Source organism: Haemorhous mexicanus, chromosome 4 (genome assembly GCF_027477595.1).
Source record: "Haemorhous mexicanus isolate bHaeMex1 chromosome 4, bHaeMex1.pri, whole genome shotgun sequence".
Taxonomy (NCBI): Eukaryota; Metazoa; Chordata; class Aves; order Passeriformes; family Fringillidae; genus Haemorhous; species Haemorhous mexicanus.
In genome coordinates, this window is record NC_082344.1 from 53,418,258 (window position 1) to 53,438,938 (window position 20,681).

Consider the following 20,681-nt stretch of genomic DNA (forward strand, 5'->3'; position numbering starts at 1 on the left):
GAGACCACAGGGGAGCACGTGCCACAGGGAACAGCCATAGAAAAGGGCAGCCCAAAACTGCTCACAGCAGATCCAGCAGCATCTTCCCATTCCTGGAGACCATCACTTCACCCAGCCTGCCTCTTTGCCAGTCTAGGGCCACGCTCCTCCCCTCCAAAGGCGCGTAGTCCTCCTGCAAGAGCGGCTGCACACCTGCTCAGAGCTCAGGAGCAAAATGGGGTTTCCTTATAAAAGGGCATTCCACAAAGGAAAAGATGGGACCACCAAGGCTAAACACTTTTATATCACAGGACTGACCCGCAGGAAGCCATCAGATTAGGCACAAAACACAGTCTTTTGGCCACAACACCAGAGTCCCCCATCTGAAACTCGGGGAAAAACACAAAAGGAAAGGTGGGGAGACATCCACAGGTTTTTTTAGGTATACGTACCCAAAAGAATCACTGACAGCAAACTAGGGGAAAAAAGCCAAGCTTTCCTAAAAGCAACTGAAGCGATATTTTGGTGGTGATGGGCACTGTCAAAAACCTCACCAGAAAGAAATTCAGTGCATATTCCATTTTCTTCACAGATGAGGTCCCCACTTCATTTCATTGGCTTTGAGCCCCATTAACTTCAAACCTGCTTCTCTCTTCCTGTCCATGGAGAGCCAGCATCTGCCCATGGATCTGCCTGGCCCCTGGTAGAGAGGGCAGCTTGGAGGACATGACCTGTCACCCTGCTTTTCTCTGTCTGTACAAGGTTCCTGTTAGGCAAGGATTGTTTCTTCCACGAGGAGCTCAGGGGTAGGCATCTACACCAAAGAGCAGTGAACTCTATGAATGTAGTTGACACCTGAGAAAGTAATTTTGGGCTGTTTATTTGAATCTAACTTTTAGGAGCCTAATACTAACCTTATACAATTTTAGTACTGACCTCCAATAGCTGCTGTGGCAGAGGCCAGTCAGATGAGACAAGATAGAGGACATATTTAATTTTTGAGTAGGAACAGTTTCTCTCACACATATTTCCAGTCTTTATTTTGCATTCGAGTACAATTTTCTTTTTTGTTTTTTTTTTTTTTTTTTTTTAAGCACAAGTGATCAGACTCAGGCAGGAAACAAAGAGACTTACGATTGATTTTGCTTAGGTAAAACAGCGATTTCTATCGCACTAGCCTATACTTGATGCTTTTGGCTGCTACAAGGAATCGATTTACTCTACTTGTCATAAAAATCAAAACCAAAACCAGCCCAGCTCCTGGTACACCCTGCATGAAAAGAATGCCTGGCTTGCAGAACTAAACTCCAGTTTTCTGCAGTAGATGGGCAGGAGTTAATTACCATCAGCAAAGGGTTGCATTTCATTACCAGTGAGCCCGACTCCAACTAAATAAAAAAAACTGGAATGGGAGAGCGATAGAGACCACAATAAGTGGCCAAAATTCCACGTGATGAGAGGAATGATTTCCCACTGCCAACACTTAAATACAGGTAAGGTATTCTGCAATTTTACTTCCACAAGCCAGAGGGTTTATTGTAATCCTGATAAATTATAGTAACAGAAGCAGGCGAGAAGTGGGGCAGAAGAAGGGAAATGGTAATGCACAATATAAGGGTAATGCAGAAAAGAATGGAGAGAGCAAGAGAGCAGTTTGTTATCATTTATTTTTCTTCAACATATCATTCGGTTTCAGCTGTCTCCCATCTCACCCAGATCTCCACCATTTCTCAGAAACGTCTTTCGATGGCATCTCATTCTCCTCCTGTCTTTCACCATCGTTTCATTATTTCTTAACTGTCCCTGAAAGGGCCCGAGCAGGCGACAGGGGGAAAGTGAGCGGGGGACGCGGGACTAGCCCGCGCCCCACGCGTCCGCCGCATTTAAGCAGTTCGCAAAAAGCGGGAGGGGGGCGTTCCAAATAATGTTAAATGTGATTAATCTCCCGGATTCCTGGAAATCTGACATGCATGAGTTACAGCGAAACCTCTTTTATTTCGCTATGAAATGCTTTTGCATAATGAGAAAGAAAATGTCCTCTGTGCCCTAATCAACTCTGACAGGTCCCGGACTCCCAAATACTTTTATTTATGGCATTATTTATTTCACCCCTAATAACCGGGGAGGCGGGCCCGCGGCTCGCTCCGTGCGGGGAGAGGAGGGGAGGGAGAGAGGGAGGGAGGGAGAGATGCCCGGCGGGCGGCGGGGCTCCGCGCCCGGCCGAGGGGACACAAAGTTTTCGCGGCGGCCGCCGCTCGGCGGGGCGGGCCGGTCTGGCAGCCCGCGGCCCCCTCGGGCCGGGCGGGGCCGGGCAGAGGCGGGGGGGCCCGGAGCCGCTCGTCCCCCGCGGCAGCTCACCTGCTCCCGCGGGGGGTGCCGGGGGCGGCGGCGGCCCCGCCAGCGCCCGCCTCCGCGCCCCGCTGCCATTAGCAGAGATTACCCTAAACACTTGCCGGTCGCCGCCCGTCTCCCTCCAGGCATTGGCGCGGCCGCCTGTCAATCAGGCCGGCGCCCCGCCGCGCCGGGGCTCCGCCGTGCCACAGAGACGAGCCGCGGCGGCGGCAGACACAGCCCCGGAGCGGGGCCGCGCCGCGCCGCGCCGCGCCGGGGGAGGCGGCGGAGGATGGAGGAGGAGATGCAGCCGGCGGAGGAGGGGCCCAGCACCCCCAAAATCTACAAGCAGCGGGGTCCCTACAGCGTCCTGAAGACCTTCCCCGGGAAGCGGGCGGCGCTGGCCAAGCGCTATGAGAGACCCACCATGGTGGAGGTGCCCCGCGGGCGCGGAGCGGGGCAGCCCTTCCCGCACGCCGCTGAGCCGCTGCCCTACGCGCCGCACGGCCCCTTCCCCAACGGGCCCGTCCGCCCCGGCGCTGCCCCCGGCGCTGCCCAGGGCCACCCCCGCCCGCCGCCGCCGGCCCCGAGCTCCTCGGGCCGCTACGGCCCCTGCCCGGCGGTGGCGGGGGGCGGCGGCGCGGAGCTGAGCGCAGGTACCCGCAACTCCTCTCTCTCCTCCGCGCAACTTCGCGGGGCACTTTGCAGCAGGCGGGAGCGGGATGGGGGCCGCGGGCTCTGCCGCCGAGGCGCGCACCCCTCTCCCGGGCGCTGGCGAAGGGCGCGACGCCCGCGGGGTGCCCCCGCTCGGGGCTGGCGGCGCCCCGCGCCCCGGGGCTGCAGGCGGGCGGGGACGGGGCGGGCGGCTGGGTCTGTCCGGTGGTCGGGCACCGCTGAAGTTCCCGCGGCGGGCGGGGCCGCTGCCCGGCCGGCGTCGCCCCGGGGCGGTGGGCAGGGGTCGCGGCGGCGGGGGCTGTGCCGGCAGCCGCGCAGGACTTGGCGGGGCAGGCGCCGCCGGCCGGTGCGCACCTGCGGGAGGGTGCGAGCGGCTGCTGCTGCTGCTGGTGCTGCCGCCGCCGCCGCCGGCGGGGCGGGGGCGGGCGGGGGGAGCCCCGGGCCGGCCGCTCCGCTCCACTCAGCCCCGCTCCGCTCCGCCGGGGAGGGCGGCAGGCTGGGGCCGGCTACCACAGGAGCTGCTGGTAATGGAGAGGCTGCTTATTGAGAGGTGGTGATTTTAACAGAAAGAAAATAGATCGGCTGCTTGCCTGCACCGTTTTCATAAGATGCAGTGACAAACAGGAGATCAAATTATTATTTTTTTTTTCTTTAAAGGTGTAAGATACCGAGATGCTGAACGCATATCTTTCTTCTAGTGATGGCTTGGAGTTAAAAAACCACGTAGATCTTGATATGCAACCTAAATTTGGCATCAGGAAATGGGAAATTGCATCTTTAAGCAGAGTACAATCAAAAATGAATTACAATAAATCCTATATAATTGCATAGGTCATTCTCTTTAATGAGATTTTATTAACCTGACTGTCAAGCTTTTGAGTCAGGCAGATATTTTATCTTCTTCAACTGATAAAAGTGTCAGCTATAAACCACCATATAAATATTCATAAATCTACACATCTGTGGCAGCCTATCAGCATCATTCTTTTGGACATTAAAAGCATTCTAATTACTTTCTGTCTAGCAGAGCTGAAATGCTGCCTGTTATAGTATGTGCTTGGCAGGCATGATTGCTTTTGTTTGCCATCACAAATAGCAGCATCCTATTTTATATACTGATGGTCCAGAATATATTCAGGGTTTGACTGAACAGGATGAATATTATGAAGCACCATCTGGTTTTGATAACATCGGGTATATTAACTCATCTGTTAATTTTTGACACATCATTGATTTATTTATTTAGAAAAATTGGATCCTGTTTTGGTATGTTGCTGTTTGCCTTTGTAACAAATGTGATGACATTTCCTTACTAAACAGGGAGATACTCTAGTTAATAGGATATATGGCTGTGTTCTGATGCCTGTTTTTGCTTAGAAGTAGCCTTGTAGGGGATGAATTTAGCATGTCTTGTTGCAAATAATTCAAGTACTTTACCCAAAAAGTTTAACACTTGAATAGATTAGCCAGAGAATTCTCATCTCTGGGGCATAGTTCTGTGATCCGTGGCAGAAGGTCATCTTTCTTCATGAAATTGCTTCTTATATGAAATGCCCAAATGGTAGTATTTAAGTATTCTTTGTGGCCCACAATCAAAACACTGATGATAAATGTGACACCTACATTTCTTTACAGAAGCAGATTATGCCATGGAAAACATTCAGCTGTCTGGTAGATGATATATGAGGCCATATTCACAGCAAAGCCCTCTGGGCTTCAATGAGAAGTTTGGACTTTCTTTTTCCTGACTACATTGTGCCAACCAGGCACTAGAGCAGGCTTCAGAGTTTGTCTTTGATTTAGTTCTATGCTAAAGAGAGTGAAGGAGCTGCCATTCATGCACCAAAGTTCTTTGAAGTCCCTGTCCCTTCAATTGCACATTCAGGCTTTATTTTAGGTTCCTATATGGGTCCCAACTCACCCTTTGCTTGGGTAAGTGACAAGAGAAACAGAACAGGAGAAAACAAACCAGAAACTTGCTACAGTGTGTACAAGTAGTATTGTGCACAGGTTGTTACCAGAGGTGGCCCACAAAGCTGGAAAGGGGACTGGAGCAGGTCCCTGTGAAGACAGGCTGAGGAAGTGGGGACTGTTCAGCTGTTCAGCCTGGATAAGAGAAGGCTGCTTGGAGACCTCATAGCAACCTTCCAGTATCTTAGGAGGGCCCACAAGGAAGCTGTAGAAAAACTCTTCAAGAGGAACTGAGTCGGGACAAGGAGTAATGGGTTCAAATTGAAAGATGGGAAATTTAGGTTAGATATGTGGAAAAAAAATTTACTGTGAGGCTGATGAGGCACTGGAACAGCTTGCCCAGAGAAGCTGTGGATGCCCCATCCCTGGCGGTGCTTAAGGCCAGGTTGGATGGGTCTTTGAGTAACCTGGTCTAGTGGAAGGTATCTCTGCCCACAGCAAGGGGTGCAGAACTAGATGAACTTTAAGGTCCCTTCCAAGCCAAAAGATTCTGTGATTCTATAAAGCAATAGGCAAGGCTTAGATCTCCTGGGTATTTTAATCCCATAGGTAGGGATGCTTTGCTGAGCTATGTGCCCATCCTTCCTGCTTGGTGATGGAGTAACACCATGCAGCTTGTTCTTGGGAGCTGTAGCACTGCTAAGATGAGCAGGAAGCTAGCTGGGACCCCAGTGCTGTATGTATGTGAAGAAGTCCCATTGTCCAGAGGCTTGAAGTCCTCTTAACTAATTTAAGAGCCAGTTTAATAGCACAGGCCACCTCTGGGGAAGCAGAGTTGGGGTTTTGCCCCTGGAAAGTGAGAGCATTTACATGTTCTCCATGCATAGACCTGTACTTTGGCCAGCACCTGTAGGGTCTCTGTGCTCCCCACAGCAGCAAGGGGAACAGGCTCAGAACACCTCTTAGCCAGAGGTTCATCTCAGCTGGTGGGTGTTGTAGGAAGGGACAGATCATCCCCTTAGTAGGTGTCCAGCTGCATGTGCACTCTCCACAAGGCAGTCACCATCCATGATGTGCACAGTTTTCCCACTTGGTTTATCCTCAGCACTTGGCAGGTGCTTACTTGAATAAAGGGGTGGAGTGCTGTAGGGCAGTTTTGTAGAGATACCTACCTCCTGAGTTCAGAGATATCCCTCTTTTTGCCGCTGCCTTTTCACTTGTGCAGGCAACAGTGAGCAAATAGCTAGTAAAACACCACTCCGGGGATGCCTAACTCTGTGCCAGCAACTTAAACACTTAATGCAGTTGATTCTTAAACTTCAGGCATGACATTTCTGGCCCCTTGGAATTCACAGCTCCAAGTTTGCTTTTGAAAGTGGGCACCTCAAACACAATGATGACTAAAGATGCTTCCATATTTTTGCAGCTTTTTCTAATGGTTTGAACTCTTCCCAAGGGTAACCAGATTTTGCCTCAGTTGCTCTCTAAGAGACCACTCTTACCTCCAGACTCCAGCATAATTGCAGGAAGACAGGCTAGGGAAAGGAAGAAAAACAGGAATTCTCCACCCAGTGCCATGGTGAATAAAAAATTTAGCTTGAAATCCCCCCATGCAGGGAAAGATCCTGCATGAGAAATGTCATCTTACAATGAGAAATGTGAAGCTGCACTGCAACATGATCATTCTCTCTCCTCTAGAGGTTACTCTGACTGCTGTGAGCCACATGGATGGATTCATTCAAAGCACCAGCAGATACCCGTTTTCCTCTGTAAAATATAAATTCTTTATCAATCGATCCAGATTATTTTCCTGGCATGAAAACTATCTGTCTTTGGTAGTCTGTGCATTGAACAGTATCATAAGCCACCAAAGAAAGTCCTTTTCCTTAGGAAAGCATGATGTAGACCTCACAGCGCAGTTTAAAATTTAGGGTGGGCTTTCATGGAAAGCAGAGGAAGAAGAGCAGAGCTGGTAACACCTGTGCCAAAACCATGGCATATTTAAAATGACCAGTTAATAAAGCTCTGTGATGCCCAGACAGAGTAACTGTTCAGTGAACGGTGACGATGAAGATCAGTGTTTTGACCTTACCTTAGAAATTGTGAGCCCTCATCTGGAAGCAGATCTCTGAGATAAGTGCTGAAATGGCCAGACACTTGTAGTCTTAATCCACTGGACTGTCTCAATGATCTCTAGGCAAAATGCCCAAGAAGACATTGTGTAGTCATAGGAGGTGTTGCATGCTCTCAATTTTGTGACCTAAGCACGATATTTACAGCAGTGGTTATATCTGAAAATGTCATTGACCAAGTCTCTATGCTTGGATAAAGGCCAGTTTGAGGGGTACAAGGCTGCTGCCCCTGGATCTCAATTAATGAAAATATTGTAATAAACAAATCAAGAAATACAAATAATCAGGTGAGAGGGTTGAGTCACTGCAAGGTGAAGAGTGAGATGATTGGAATTGCTAAGGAACCTGAACGTCACAATCTTGCTGAAAATTAAATACCAATGAATACATTCCCTGCAGGGGAGAATGTGTGGTATTCAGACCCACTCGATACTTATAAAGATGGCTTTTTAAACCAGCTGCCCAAGAATACAAAGGAAACTTTGGAAAAGCCACAACCTGAATCCAGAGCCACTGAGACCCAACACAATGCTTATTAATAAAGCTGTCTGATCTAAGTATTGAGAAGATCCATAGGTGTGGGAAAAGCTGAAGTTACACCTACCAAATTTTCCAGACATCTTTTCTGATGCGTTAGTTAGTGTAAGTTATCAGACTGAGTTTCAGACATTCCCTCTTACTAAACCCTGTTTTCAGTCTGGCAGTTGAATAGCTAAGAACCTCCCCTAGTCCCAGAGTCAGTGAGAAAATGATGCAAAGATGAATGCTGTATCTGGGAGTTGGTACCTGATCTGCCATATGATGTATCTTCTGGTTGCTTGCAGTCTCAAACAATCTAGTTAGGAATACTTAGGCTTTTAGCAGTTTGATCCTGTTCTCTTAGCACTTTATGGGTCTTAGGCAGCAAGTCCACCTCCAGGCAAATGTCTAGTTAAAGTCGATAGAAGTTCTATAAGACTAAAGACTCTGGGGCCTGAGACATTAGAATTACATGGCTGGTGAGCAAGGTAATAAGGAAAAGGAATATCACAATAAGACTTTAATAAACTGCTTACCCTGTTTTAGTCCAGTGCAGTGATTTCACTGGAATCCTACTTTCCTAGAAAATGCATACATTATCTTAAATCAATTAAGAATCATAGATTGGTGTTTATTCAGTAGTAATCACATAAAAACAACTTTTTGTCATTTCTTAAGTGATTAGACATTGCACAGTGCTTGCATTTCTAATTATAGACAGTCTGTAAAAGCTGAAATCCCAATTTCTACAATATATGCTAAATGGGCAACATTTTTTTTCCTCCACCATAAGAAATCACTGCAGTTATCATTCTCATTTAGGCTTGTTCAGACTGTGGGTGTGTGCACCATTACTGGTGTAAAAGTCTCTTCAAAGTAGAACCTACTTCAGCACAGAGACAGGTATTTCCAGAGTATGTGCAGAGGGCATCCCTCACTATTGCTGTCCAGCAGTACCCAGAAAAAAAGCATTTGTGCATCTCTGGGTTAGCCTTTCAAATGAGCCCTGCTTTGTCATGGCTCATTTTTATGTCTTTGAGTACGGGTTGAAGTTAAGAAAAAAAACAGTAATTGCTGTTATTGTGTCTTTGTAATAGATCTGATACTGAAGATTAAATCAATAATGTCATTTCTGTATAAAATTTCAGTTACATTTTAAGCCATTATCACAGTGAATATGCCTAATGCATTAAATTTTAAAACAAAACTAATAATTAATTTAATCTTTACTGATGTTAATGTGTATTTTGGTATTCTTCAAAACTAGTAATTTGAATGTCAGGTTACTTTTTGCTGTTTTTAGAATAAACCATAATATTGGAGTAACATCTCTTATAAGAGTCTAATCCCTTTTCAGTTGTTTCATTCACATCTTGTCCCCGTGCAACAAGGGTCTGCAAAGAATACGTAACTGTTTTGTGAACAGAGACAATAATGATTAAAATACAAACAGTATAGATGACTTCAGGTCTGGAATCAGATTATAGGATTAAAATGAATGAAAAAACAATTCTGTCGTAGGATTGCAAAGTTACACTCAATATCATCCTGTAATAATTTTAAAGGGGAAATGTGAAAAGAAGTAAAACAAAGAAAGCAGATCTTGGGGTTGTTGGTGATGCTTGAATTTCCCGATTTCCTTTTGGTTTATCAGGTCTCAGCTGGAAAGCTGCCATGTCCAGGCAGGATTCTGTTCTTTTAATTCATATTACATCTGTTGTGTTGTTTTGCAGTTGCATTTATTGTAAGGGTTAAAGACAGCTGGCCTTAGGTTAGTGTAGAAAAGGAGAAGGAGAGGCAGTGGGTGATGGACCTGGCACCTCATCAGCACCCACTTGCAGAGGGGACAGCAGTGCCTGTGCATTTCTGCCCTTTGCAGCTGTAGTGTGGACAAAGGGCATTGCATAATGCTTTGGATCTAAGAGGTGTTGTAGAAATCTGCCCTCATGAGTCTGAACCCATCTCCAGGATTGCCATATGGCTCATAAACATGGGAGGCTGATGGTGAGGATGCTTGCAGTGGTCTTAAGGCCACTCCAGTCCTTCCCATGGAGCCCCCGGGCAATCCCTGCATGGCCCCAGGCAGCCTCATGACCCAGCACCGGGCTTGGGCTTGCTCTGCCCACCTCAGGTTCCTGTTTTTTCAGTCCTCAGGAGATCACATCCTCAGGTTTTGTGCCAGGGAGGTCTCCTCTGGCTGCATTCGAGACTGAAAGTATTTGTATGCTGCTTCAGCCCTGCCCTCTTTGCAGAGATCTGGAGGATGGTGCAAATGCAAATTAGTGTTGTTTCAAATATTCTTCAGGTCAGCTGTACTGACCTCAGTGTAAAGTTGATTTTCCGCCAGACAGTGGTAGATCTTGAAGAAGTGCTGTGTTATTTTTGGGGTCCCCTGTCGTAGGGAGGAAATGATGAATCTGACTCCATGTTCTTAGAAGGCTAATTTATTATTTTATGATCTAATATTATATTAAAGAATACTATACTAAAACTATACTAAAGAATAGAGAAAGGATACAGACAGAAGGCTGAAAGAAGAGTAATGAAAAACTCATGACTCTCTCCTCAGAGTCTGACACAGCTTGACAGCGATTGGTCATTAAGTTAAAACAATTCATATGAAACCAATGAAACATTGACCAGTTGGTAAGCAATGTCCAAACCACATTCCAAAGCTGCAAAACACAGGAGAAGCGAATCAGATAATTACTCTTTTCCTTTTCCTCTGAAGCTTCTCAGCTTCCCAGGAGAAGAAATCCTTGTGAAGGGATTTTTCAGAAAAAATGACAGTGACAAAGTGCCACCCCTTAAAGACCTGAATTCTGAACATTTCTGTTCTTTATGTGTTATGAGTGTGATGAGGCTACTGATGAAGCTATGGTAAATGAAGGTCTGGGGTGCTTAGTCTCATGGATCTGTAGCAGGTTGCCTTTTCAAAAGTAAATGCGTTTGTCACTTTCTAAAAGTCAAGCCTGCCTGAGAAGTGCTCTCCAAAATTGGCAGTGCTTTAACCTACCAGTCTTTTTTTTTCTTTTGCAAAATGTTAGTTACATCTGTTTAGATACCTAGAGGTACTTAACTTTGAATAAGGTAAAAAATATTTAAAAGGCACTATTTTTTCTGGGGAGCCTAAGAGGTTGTGTCATAAATATCTGTGTCCAGGAAGTATTATAGCAGCTTGAGCTATACATGTAGACATTGCAGAAATGAGCCATCCTGCTCTGTAGGTTTAGCTTGTAGCTGCTATTGCTCCTTGAGACATGACACCTCCTGTCATGAGAGGAAAGCTGACTAGGTGCAGCACGGCATCCCTATCCTAATTCCAGAGCTGAGCTGCTGTCTCCAGAAATTGCTGCACAATCCTATGTAGAGTCTCCTGATTGTAGGCTGAGCATCTTGACGAACTCCACTCTCCACTGTGCCATACTGGCCTGCCTGCAAACCTGCAGGATGCCTTTGCTTGATTTAAGGAGAGGGGTTTGTGTTTATCACTCTGAGTAGTTCCTGGACATATCTGGAACCTAGAGCAAAAGGAACAGAAGCAAAGTCCATTGAAGTGAGGGTCACTTGTGTGGAGTGTACTGTGCCCAATGTTAGTTAAGTGCATCAAAGACAAAAAGCAGAAATAACAAAACTTGGAAGCCTTGTTGGAGAGGAGTTAGGCATAGGACAAAGGTATGGTGCAAATTCCTACAAATATGTACAGTTAATGCCCTCCAACAGCTTGAAATAGGCTTTCAGGGCAGTACTTAGTTGAAGTTGTTGCAAATTGGATGTAATTTGTATTTTCCTCCCCATTTTCCTGACTTAATCCCTCTGAAAGAAGATGTCAGTAAGCAGTGTCTATCATCACAATGCATTTCTGATTAACAGCAAGGTCACAAGGGCACTCTCAAAATAGAAACAGAGTCAGGATTGTTTTAAACCACAGTGTTGCACAAGTATTAAAGCAGAAGCCATAATTTTAATATGTTCAGAAATAAAATGCATGCTACTGGAAACAGTTGTGTACATTCATCTAGCTGCTACTGCCTGGAATAACCTCTTGCATTAGGTTTCTGTGATTCATCTTTTCTTTTGTTGCAGAGAGTCGAATGATTCTGGATGCCTTTGCTCAACAATGCAGCCGGGTTCTAAGTCTCTTAAATTGTGGTGGAAAACTGCTGGACAACAATCACTCTCAGTCCATGATTTCTTGTATAAAGCAGGAAAACCCAAATTATAGTGAAAGACAAGAGCAATGTCAGCTCGGGAAAATGGTCCATAGTCAGACGTCAGACATTTTAGACATAGAGATGCAGTATATGCAAAAGAAACAACAAACCTCAGCCTTTCTGAGAGTTTTTACTGATTCCCTTCAGAACTATTTGCTTTCTGGGAGCTTCCCTTCTCAGAACACCTCATCAATAAATGATTTTAGCCATTTGGCAGATGTGGATCCACTTTCAGCCTCTCCAGTACACACTTTAGGTGGATGGACATCTCCAGCAACATCGGAATCTCATGGTCACCCATCATCTTCTACACTTCCAGAGGAGGAAGAGGAGGAAGAGGAAGAAGGTTACTGCCCTCGGTGTCAAGAGCTAGAGCAGGAGGTAATTTCATTGCAACAAGAAAATGAAGAGCTTCGTAGAAAGTTGGAGAGCATTCCAGGTAAATAATCTCCTGCCATGAGATGTTGCCATTGAGTGATAAAAATAATGTGGGTAATGGTTTATTTCAAGTTCCAGTGTTTTTTAAAGGTTGCAGTCATAACAATCAAACACTGGAATTTGTCTCCAGCCAAAATTCCTATAGCTGTGCCCAGTAAAAAATTACCTGCTGATACTCATCTCTATGAATATTGAGTCCTACACTAGTAAGGTGTGTTCAGGTGGGGATGTACATGTAATCCCAAATTCCAAATATCAGGTGGTTTGTCATAATTTCAAACATATGCTTTCGTAACTCTTTATCTGTCTTGTTCTTTAATTGACATTGCAGCTTATAAACCTAATTCCCTTTTGGGTCTTCATTTTTTGGTTACTTAAGGAAACTGTTCAAAGTTACATCCATGGTTTTACCTGAAATAATTTTGGCTTTACTTTGAACAGTTTCTCTTAACTTGCTGCTAGCTTAGTGAGAAGCATTACTGTGTCTCCTCCCATTCATCTTCAAATAAATATTGGGGGGAAAAAAAAAAATCCAACAAAAACCTGAAACCAACTTTTCCAGTTCAGCAATACCTAGAAGCTACTGGGAATGAGAAAGAAATCAAATAGAAACCCCCTCTGTGAAAAGCTCCTCTTGCTCTTTAAACCTAGGACCTCTCACTGTTCAGGTGAGCCAAGATACTTGAAGAGTGGTATGGGATAAGAGCAAAGTTTCTTGGACCTGTATTTTCTAAACTTTCAGCACAGGCAAAAATACACCTCAAATAGTAATGCTAAAAGCAAATTGGAATTTAGCAAAGAAAGAGCATGCAACATGCTTTTGACATGTATAAACACTAGGGATCTGCACCTTTTTTACCTGAATTTGAGGCACTTAGGGTAGATCCATGAAAAGTTAATTGAACTGATCTCTGAATGGCAGAAAAGCATGTCTAGTACAGCATGAGCTGCAAGAGAGAAAGTACTTCAGAGGTGCTAACTGCAGAAAGGAGGAAGGCAGTAGCCAACTACTGCCCCAACATGTAGAGGCAGTTGCAAGTTGCAAGTTGCAAAATCTGAGCAAAATGCAAGCATTAGTCTTCATAATTCTTCTCCCCAGGTATCAGTGATGTACTATGCATTATTTATATCACACCATGTTTTCCTTTTGTGCATTGGTCCATAGGGATACTGGCAAACCCAAAATATAGAGTTTCCTCTCCCAAAAATACAGAGTTTCCATAACTCATGTACTCTCACTGGTTTCAGCAGGGGTTAGTACATCACCTCTTACTGCATGACAAAGGCAATTGTGTGGACTTCAGCTCCTGTGGAGTCCTACCTTCAGGTGTAAGACCAGAGATGATCCTTTAGGGTCTGTAACCCAATGACAGCTTTCATTCAGTCACCTGTACTGAACACAGTAAATTTTTTTGACTTTCACTAATGCATAACTTGTATTTGACTCAAATAGTATCTCAGAAGGCCTCCAGTCCCTGGTGAGCAGTGGCTGTATCCCTTACCTGACATTTGGTTCCAGTGCTTAATTACACTGGTGAAAATATGTGCCTTGTTCCCTGCCTGTGACTACCTGAAATCAGCTTTTAGCCATTGACTTTTATGCTTTGCTCCACTAAATGAAGTGCTCTATAGGTCTTGGTACTTCTTCTGATTGAAGGTACTTACAGACTGAAAGCTGACTTAATTTCCATTTTAAATAAACAAAGCAAACAGTACTGTTTGAAACTCCTCAAATTACTTGAATCCTTCTTTGCAGTTGTTTTCCTCCCCTTCTGCTAATTTCTTTAAAATCTGGGCACTGGAAATGCATGCAATATGTTCCTATGAGCCTGATCAAAGGTGAATAGACTCTTCACTTGTACCCATGGTTTCCCTAGCGGGTTGTGCAGCTGAGCTTCTCATTCTCTGCATATTTCTTCCTAGAAGTGCACACTTTGTATTTGTCTGTGTTCATGTACTAAGTGTTCCAGATTGCTCTGACTGTCCCACTTGCCCACTGTTTGCTGATTTGTCAGTTTCTGTATCATCCAGAATTTTTCAAATTGTTTTTAAATTAACTTTGTGATACTGGTTGGGAATGTTGAATAGTTTTGAAGGTATTGTTAGTCCTTGTTGGGCCTTTCTAGAAACATGTCTATTAATGATGATTCCTGCAATGTCAAATATTTGAGATGTCAATAGCAGGTTCCTAATATATGTATGGATTGGTCTGCTGGTGTTGAGTGTTGCTACTTTTGCAATCAGCTAACCCATGGTAGGAAGTGACATGCCCTTCAGGAGTCTGGGTATCTTACATTGTTCAGCCCAGCTTTTTCAGGCGAATCTTTACGCTCATCAAAGAATGACAATCAGGTTAGTCTGGCAAGATCTACTTTCCATAAGACCATATTGACTGGAATTAATTATATTCATATTCTTTAGTTCTTTGTTATTTGAGTCCCGTTGTGATTGCCTGTATTTTGGTAGGATTAATGCTGGGTTAAGCAGCAAGTATTTACCTGGGTCATCACACTTACCCTTCATCTCCCTTTAAAAGTGATAAACATGCATAATCATAGTCATTTTACACCCCCCAGGAGTCATGAAACTCCTTGTTTACAGTGTATCAAAGGAAGCAGACAAACATAAAAGATGTGCAAGGAGGTAGGACTTCATCTGCCAGCATAAAGTCATCATCAGATACATCTGCTGCTTTCTGGTGACGTATCCAAATAGATCTGAAGTGACCCATGTGTTTGCAGAAGTGTTAAGAACCACAGAAGGTCCCTCAGATTTTGCTACATGCTAGAACAGAAATCCTCAGGCAGTCACACAGCCACCACTGAGCAAAGTTACTCAAAAATCAACTAAAGGAAATGTCTAATTATTTGTCTCTAGTGTTCATTTGGCTCTTGTGAGCTTCTACTACCAAAAAAGCTGGCAGAAGTTTTTCTGTGATGCCCAGCTCTGTATGTAAACAGGAGTTGCTCTCTGTGCCTTTTTTTTTTTTTTTTTGGCCCATCAAGATGTTGCATGCTTTAGGAGGGAGACAGAAAGCCCTCTGCAGAGTGTTTGTGTTGTCTGCCACCATCTATACATCAAAGTAATCTCAGAGCACAAACTTTCTTCCCCGTGCGTTCATCCACCTCGTGCAGGCCATCCGATGGACTGGGGAAGGCACTGAGCGTGGTGGAGAGGCAGCCAAGGGGGCAGCTCGATGAGTGTGAAGGTTGCCATACTGTCTCCGCTGAGCCACTGAAAGGGCTGGATTTTTTTTACAGAGTGGTTTCTCTTCCCATCCTTGGGGGAGCTAGTCCGGAGCTGCTGGCTGAGGCTGGCAGGGGACCCTGTGGGGCGATGGCAGTGTGCACCATGCCCTCCCCACAGTCACTGAGGCTCCCACTAGCAACTCTGCCAGCAGAATATAAAAGCACCAACCCCTCCCTTCTGCTGTATAATATGAATCATTTTATCCTTCTCCTGAAATACTTTGCATTCCTTTTTTTTACTTTCCATATGCAAAAGCCCTTTTAAAATCCATGAGAGTTTGCAATCTAAAAATAGTTGCCGCTATACATCTCTGCCTCAAGCTTTGCAAGGCAAGGCTCACAAAGAGGCTACCACGAAAAAGAGTGTTTTCTCTGCAGATGTAAAGGCAATGACACTTTTTCTTCCCTTTTTAACAAATACTACAGAAGACATGTCCTCCTGTAGCTTTTGGACACAGAAAATAAGATTTTTCAATTTTCAGGGCTCTGCCCTGTTGCTGTAGAGCCCTTCAGTTCTGTAGGATCTTTTTGCCTGTAGCCTAGCATCACTCCTTGGCAGATCACCACTGGAGAGAAAAGATTACATGGATAAAATGTCCCATATATTTTGGTTGCAGGATTGGTAGATTTTTTTTTTTCTCAAAAAACCCCCATTTGATTTGACTGAAACAATTCTTAAACTTGTGTGAAAACTGAATTGTTCCAGCTGTAGAATAAATGAAGAAAAATTTGTATTTCAGTGCTTGGGGTTTAAAGCAGTGCAACCTCTTTCAACTTGTCCAGTTTTCCCAATATTTATTTTTTTTAGGGCAAAATATTAACCAAGCATTTTTAGTTTTCAATTCAACTGAACAGAAGAGAAGCATTTTCATTCAGTGTGTTTTCTTGTGAAAAACAATTGAAATTTAGGTAGTTCTTGGAAGGAGTTTGGCAAACTCATCATTGACTCTTTAAAGTTTTGAGATCATTAAAAACAAAACAAGGTAATCCATCCACATGAGAAGAAAAGTGTCTCCTAATTTCTTTCCTCTGTATAGAAGTTACTGTGGCTGTGATACTTTCTCAGGAGTGAATCTAAAGACATATTTGTGGAGCTGCATACAAGACATGGATGTTAACCATGAGGATATTAAACAGTTCTTCATTATTTATCAGCATGATTTTCTCACACTTTTTTATCTGAAAGAGAGAAAATATTTCCAGGTGATTAAAGCAAGTGTCTATAATCATGAGTTAGGCTTTGTCTCCTGGTGTTCCCGGCATTGCCGCGTGGTTTTGGATAAACCAGTCTGAAAGTAGTGAAAAGGTATGATTTAGTAAGTATATGAAGCAGTGTGTGACAAATACAATGATTATTCTTACTTTGTTAGCCCAGCAATAAAAAATACTCCAGCAAATAGCAGAGGGATGGGGAAGGGAAGCCCCCTCAAATGTTGAGTCTTGGTCACCTATAGAGGCTGCATTCATGGTGGCTGGAAGTGGCCAAAGCAAAGTGGGATTTGCGGGTAAAGGTAATACCAATGTAATTGAAAAGTCAGACAAGTTTTCCAGGAGGTTTTGTATGCCCAAGGCTTGACTCTTCTTCCTGACAATTGGATGATATAATAAAAGATATTACTTTTCCCTACAAATCCTGTCTCCTTTATACTTTCAGAGCCTCATGTTTCCAAAGAGCCTACCACAGCCACAGTATAGATAAAGCAGCCATCAAGGGTTATGATGAACACTTTTTCATGTCCTTTTTTTTTTGTCCTTTTTCTTGATGTTCACATTTAACCACTTCTTTGGTTTCCCTTGATGCTCTGGATATTTTGGTCTGATCTGTGGCCTCGTTCTGCTCTTCAGCTTCAAAGTGTGAAGTTACTGTGAGAAGAGAGAGCCTCGAGCACGGTCACCCAGTGCTTGGCACAAGAACCCCTTTGAATTTGTAGCACGGCTTTGTTTGCTGCTGGGGGTAACAGCTTACTTTGCTAAAGCAAGCTGCCTACAAAAACTTACTGAAACATGTAATTGCAGCAGACCTGGGCTTGCTTTATCTCTTTTCTCTGTGTTTCTGGGTACAAACCCACAAGAATTTGGGAGATCAGTTTCTCAGCCAGCTTGGGAAACTGGAGCTGGTGAGAGTTTTGTGAGGAGCTGCATTTCAGTTTGTCAAGGATGAGCTCCCAGGTCTCAACTTTGGTTTGGCCTTTGCAAGTAAACATTTGGTTTTTAGTGACACTGACTGCTGTCCCTTCTCACAGGGGACTTCCTGGTTTCCCTATTAGTTACCAGCAGTAGAAATGTGTAGTAGAGGGGTTTGCAGAGGATGTCCCTTCCAAAGGGAAGACTTCACTGCTGAACAGGATCACAAGTAGAGGCTCCTTCTAATGAGTAGATGGAAAGTGAGAGAGCACAGACAAAAATAAAAGCCACAGGAGCATGTGGCAGCATCACTTAAATGAGATGCACAGCTGCCTTGTTTTATCTCTTTTAATCTGTTGTTTATGCAGAGGTGTATACCTCAGGGGCAAATGGGAGGGGAACTTTCTTTTTTCTGGAAGAAATCTATTGCAAAAGAAAATTAAAAGCACAATGGCTTTTCAGATGCAGATTTATAGAAATTAAATTATTTGCCTGGAAAACACAGCTGGGAGGGATTTTTAAAGTAATGGGATATTTGCTTGAATTTTTCTCCCTTCCCTGTTTTCGGCTGGCATGTAGGTCAGTTTAGGAGATCTTTAACACCCTCCTACACATTGTGTCAATTCTTTTGATTTCTGCTGTATGCTTTCACTACAAATGGGTGCTGGTTTATTTTACCATCCAGACACAAATACTCAAATTTGCAGGCTCTTGAGCGCTGAGATCAGTTCCTCCCCTATCTCTCCTTGCCCCTTGCTGTTTTTCCAGCCCATCACACTCCAAACAAACTCGTCTTCATGGACCATCCATGCAGCTTTTGCTGGCTTTCAGCTGACTATTGAAATAAATGACCGTATGAGCTAAAATAATCCAAGCCATGCACACTTGTCCAAATCTCAGGCAGCAAAGGCATCTCCATTAATGTTATAAGAAATTCACACAGCCCTGTGGCTCGTCAGCATGTTCCCTATCATTTGTTACATCTTTTTGACAGTCGAGCATCAATTTAGAAATGCCCTGCAATGAACTCAGAGAGAAGCATTGCTCAAGGTCAAGTGAAGGAGGACACAGTGCAGTGCTGAGCCAGTCTTAGCTAACAGCTGCTGGCCTGAGCAGGGTGCGTGTAGATGTACACCCTTCCCAATTCTCCTCCCCTCTGGTGAGTCTGGGGTAAATGGTCTGGAGTGCTAAGGGATTCATCTTCTGCAGGGCACCAAGGGGAATACTAGCCAGTGTCAGCTACAGAGCACAAAATCTTATTAATTACAGGATAACCAGATTTCTTACTGTCTGATTATGGGGCTGAGGCCACTGCAGAGTCACACGCAGCCAAACTGGGAGTGAGCCATCCCTTCTCACTGGGACTGTCTGATGCTGCAAAAGAGGTTGGAGATACACTGTATTTACCTTGGAGATGTGCTGTATTTACAGCAAGCATCTCTTCACAGTGCTGTGCTTTGGCAATATAAACAGCCCTGGAATGTTTTACACTGGAGGCTGCATTTTTGGGAGGATAAATGAGAGTTCTCATTTTGACAGGTACCAGTGTAAGTGGTTGTGTCCCGGTAACATTTATAATGAGCAAAACCCCAGCTCAGACCAATAATAGGGATGTTCTTGGCCCTTCATAGAAATTTGGAAACAAATATCAGAGGCAGAGGTTTAAAAAGAAAAAAACTAGAGTGGGTGATAACTGGGAAACATTAAAAACATGTCACTGAAGGCCCCAAAAGACTATCTAGGAGGAAAGGTATAATGTTGGTTACAAAACCAACCAGTTCAGAGGGAAAGTAAAGGAAGAGTTAGAAACATAACAAATAGATTTGAGGAGAAGTTAATGGTGATACATAAAAAGCAGTTGGGTCAGTGGGAAATGAATGATTAAAATTAAATGTGGAGCATTGTCTAGAGAAGACTTCTTTTCACTGGCAAAATAAAGGAAAAATATGACATGCTAACAACAGTGTTGGACCATTATCAGACAGAAATAGATTTATCAATAATATGGAAGTGTTCATTGAATATTTCTGTTCTGGTACTTGTGAAGGGTAGCGTGATGCAGCCACACCAATATAATGATGATGGTAAGCAGCCTCAGCTGCCTGTCCCAGCTGCCTCCCAGTCATGGGACTCTGAAGAGCAGTAGCTGCTTGCACACCCCAGCTTTTCATCCCTAAGTGCACATCAACTTATTACCAAAGGCACAAGGCAGCTGCTACCAAAGTGAGATGTTTTCAAAACCATGAGGTTTGGACAACTCACTTCAGGAGCTAAACCCAACATGAAAAAGGCAATTCTGACCATCATTTTTCTTTATGCTTTGTAATATTTTGGATGCTTCAGAAGACTGAAAGATGGAAATAGTATCTGATTTTTTTTTTTAAAGGACGTGAGATGTCCTGGATGATGGTGATTTCGTTGGCCCGATATGGAGCCCAGACAAACTAATTGCACAGCTGATGCCAGCTTCAATTAATCGAGTGCTAAACCAGAATAATGGCATTAGCACCAGGCTACATCTTGCCAAATTATGGTTTTGATGAGATGAAAAGTTTGGTTGATGAGTATTGCAGATATTCAGGGTATTACATAACATTAAATTACAAAACATGATTTAAAAATACAAATGTATTTGTATTCGGGAAATTCGGGAAAACTGCCATGATGCAGCTGAATTTCTGGAGGGATGTTTCTTGTGAAACTGTTCACAGCCCATGTTTTTATTACTTTAATCCATGAGCACACATTGCTTATAGCTTGGAAGAGGTGCAGAGGTAGCTGTGAGAGAGGAAGATGCGAGGTGACAGACCTGGCCAGTCTCTGTGTACTGGGGCACTGCTTGGTTTCACCCCCTGGGAAATGCACTGAGAAAGGCACTGAGTGCCTTCAGTGCACTGAGAAGGGCTTTGGGAAGTCATGGTGACTTTCTGCCTGGATATTGATGCACAGCTTGGCCAAAAGACCCACAGCCATCAGCTGTACAAACATGTAAGGAGGTGTAAGGACTCTGCTTTAGCAGGAGCCCAGCACCTCTGGGAGGTCAGTGTTGGGCTTAGCAAAGAAAAAATGGAGAAATTACTTTACCACTAAGTATGTAACAAGTAACAGGC

At 44.2% G+C, this 20,681-nt stretch overlaps 1 protein-coding gene across 1 annotated transcript in view; it reads left to right on the plus strand.

The window, feature by feature from the left end:
• Positions 1 to 2,525: 2,525 nt before the first annotated feature.
• The window catches only part of BEND4 (BEN domain containing 4), a 31,523-nt gene continuing 13,367 nt past the window's right edge, over positions 2,526 to 20,681 (plus strand). Inside the window, exons 1-2 of the mRNA XM_059844915.1 lie at positions 2,526 to 2,966; positions 11,634 to 12,200. Coding sequence (XP_059700898.1) covers positions 2,603 to 2,966; positions 11,634 to 12,200 — 931 coding nt within the window. The 5' untranslated portion in view covers positions 2,526 to 2,602. The remainder of the gene's footprint in view (positions 2,967 to 11,633; positions 12,201 to 20,681) is intronic.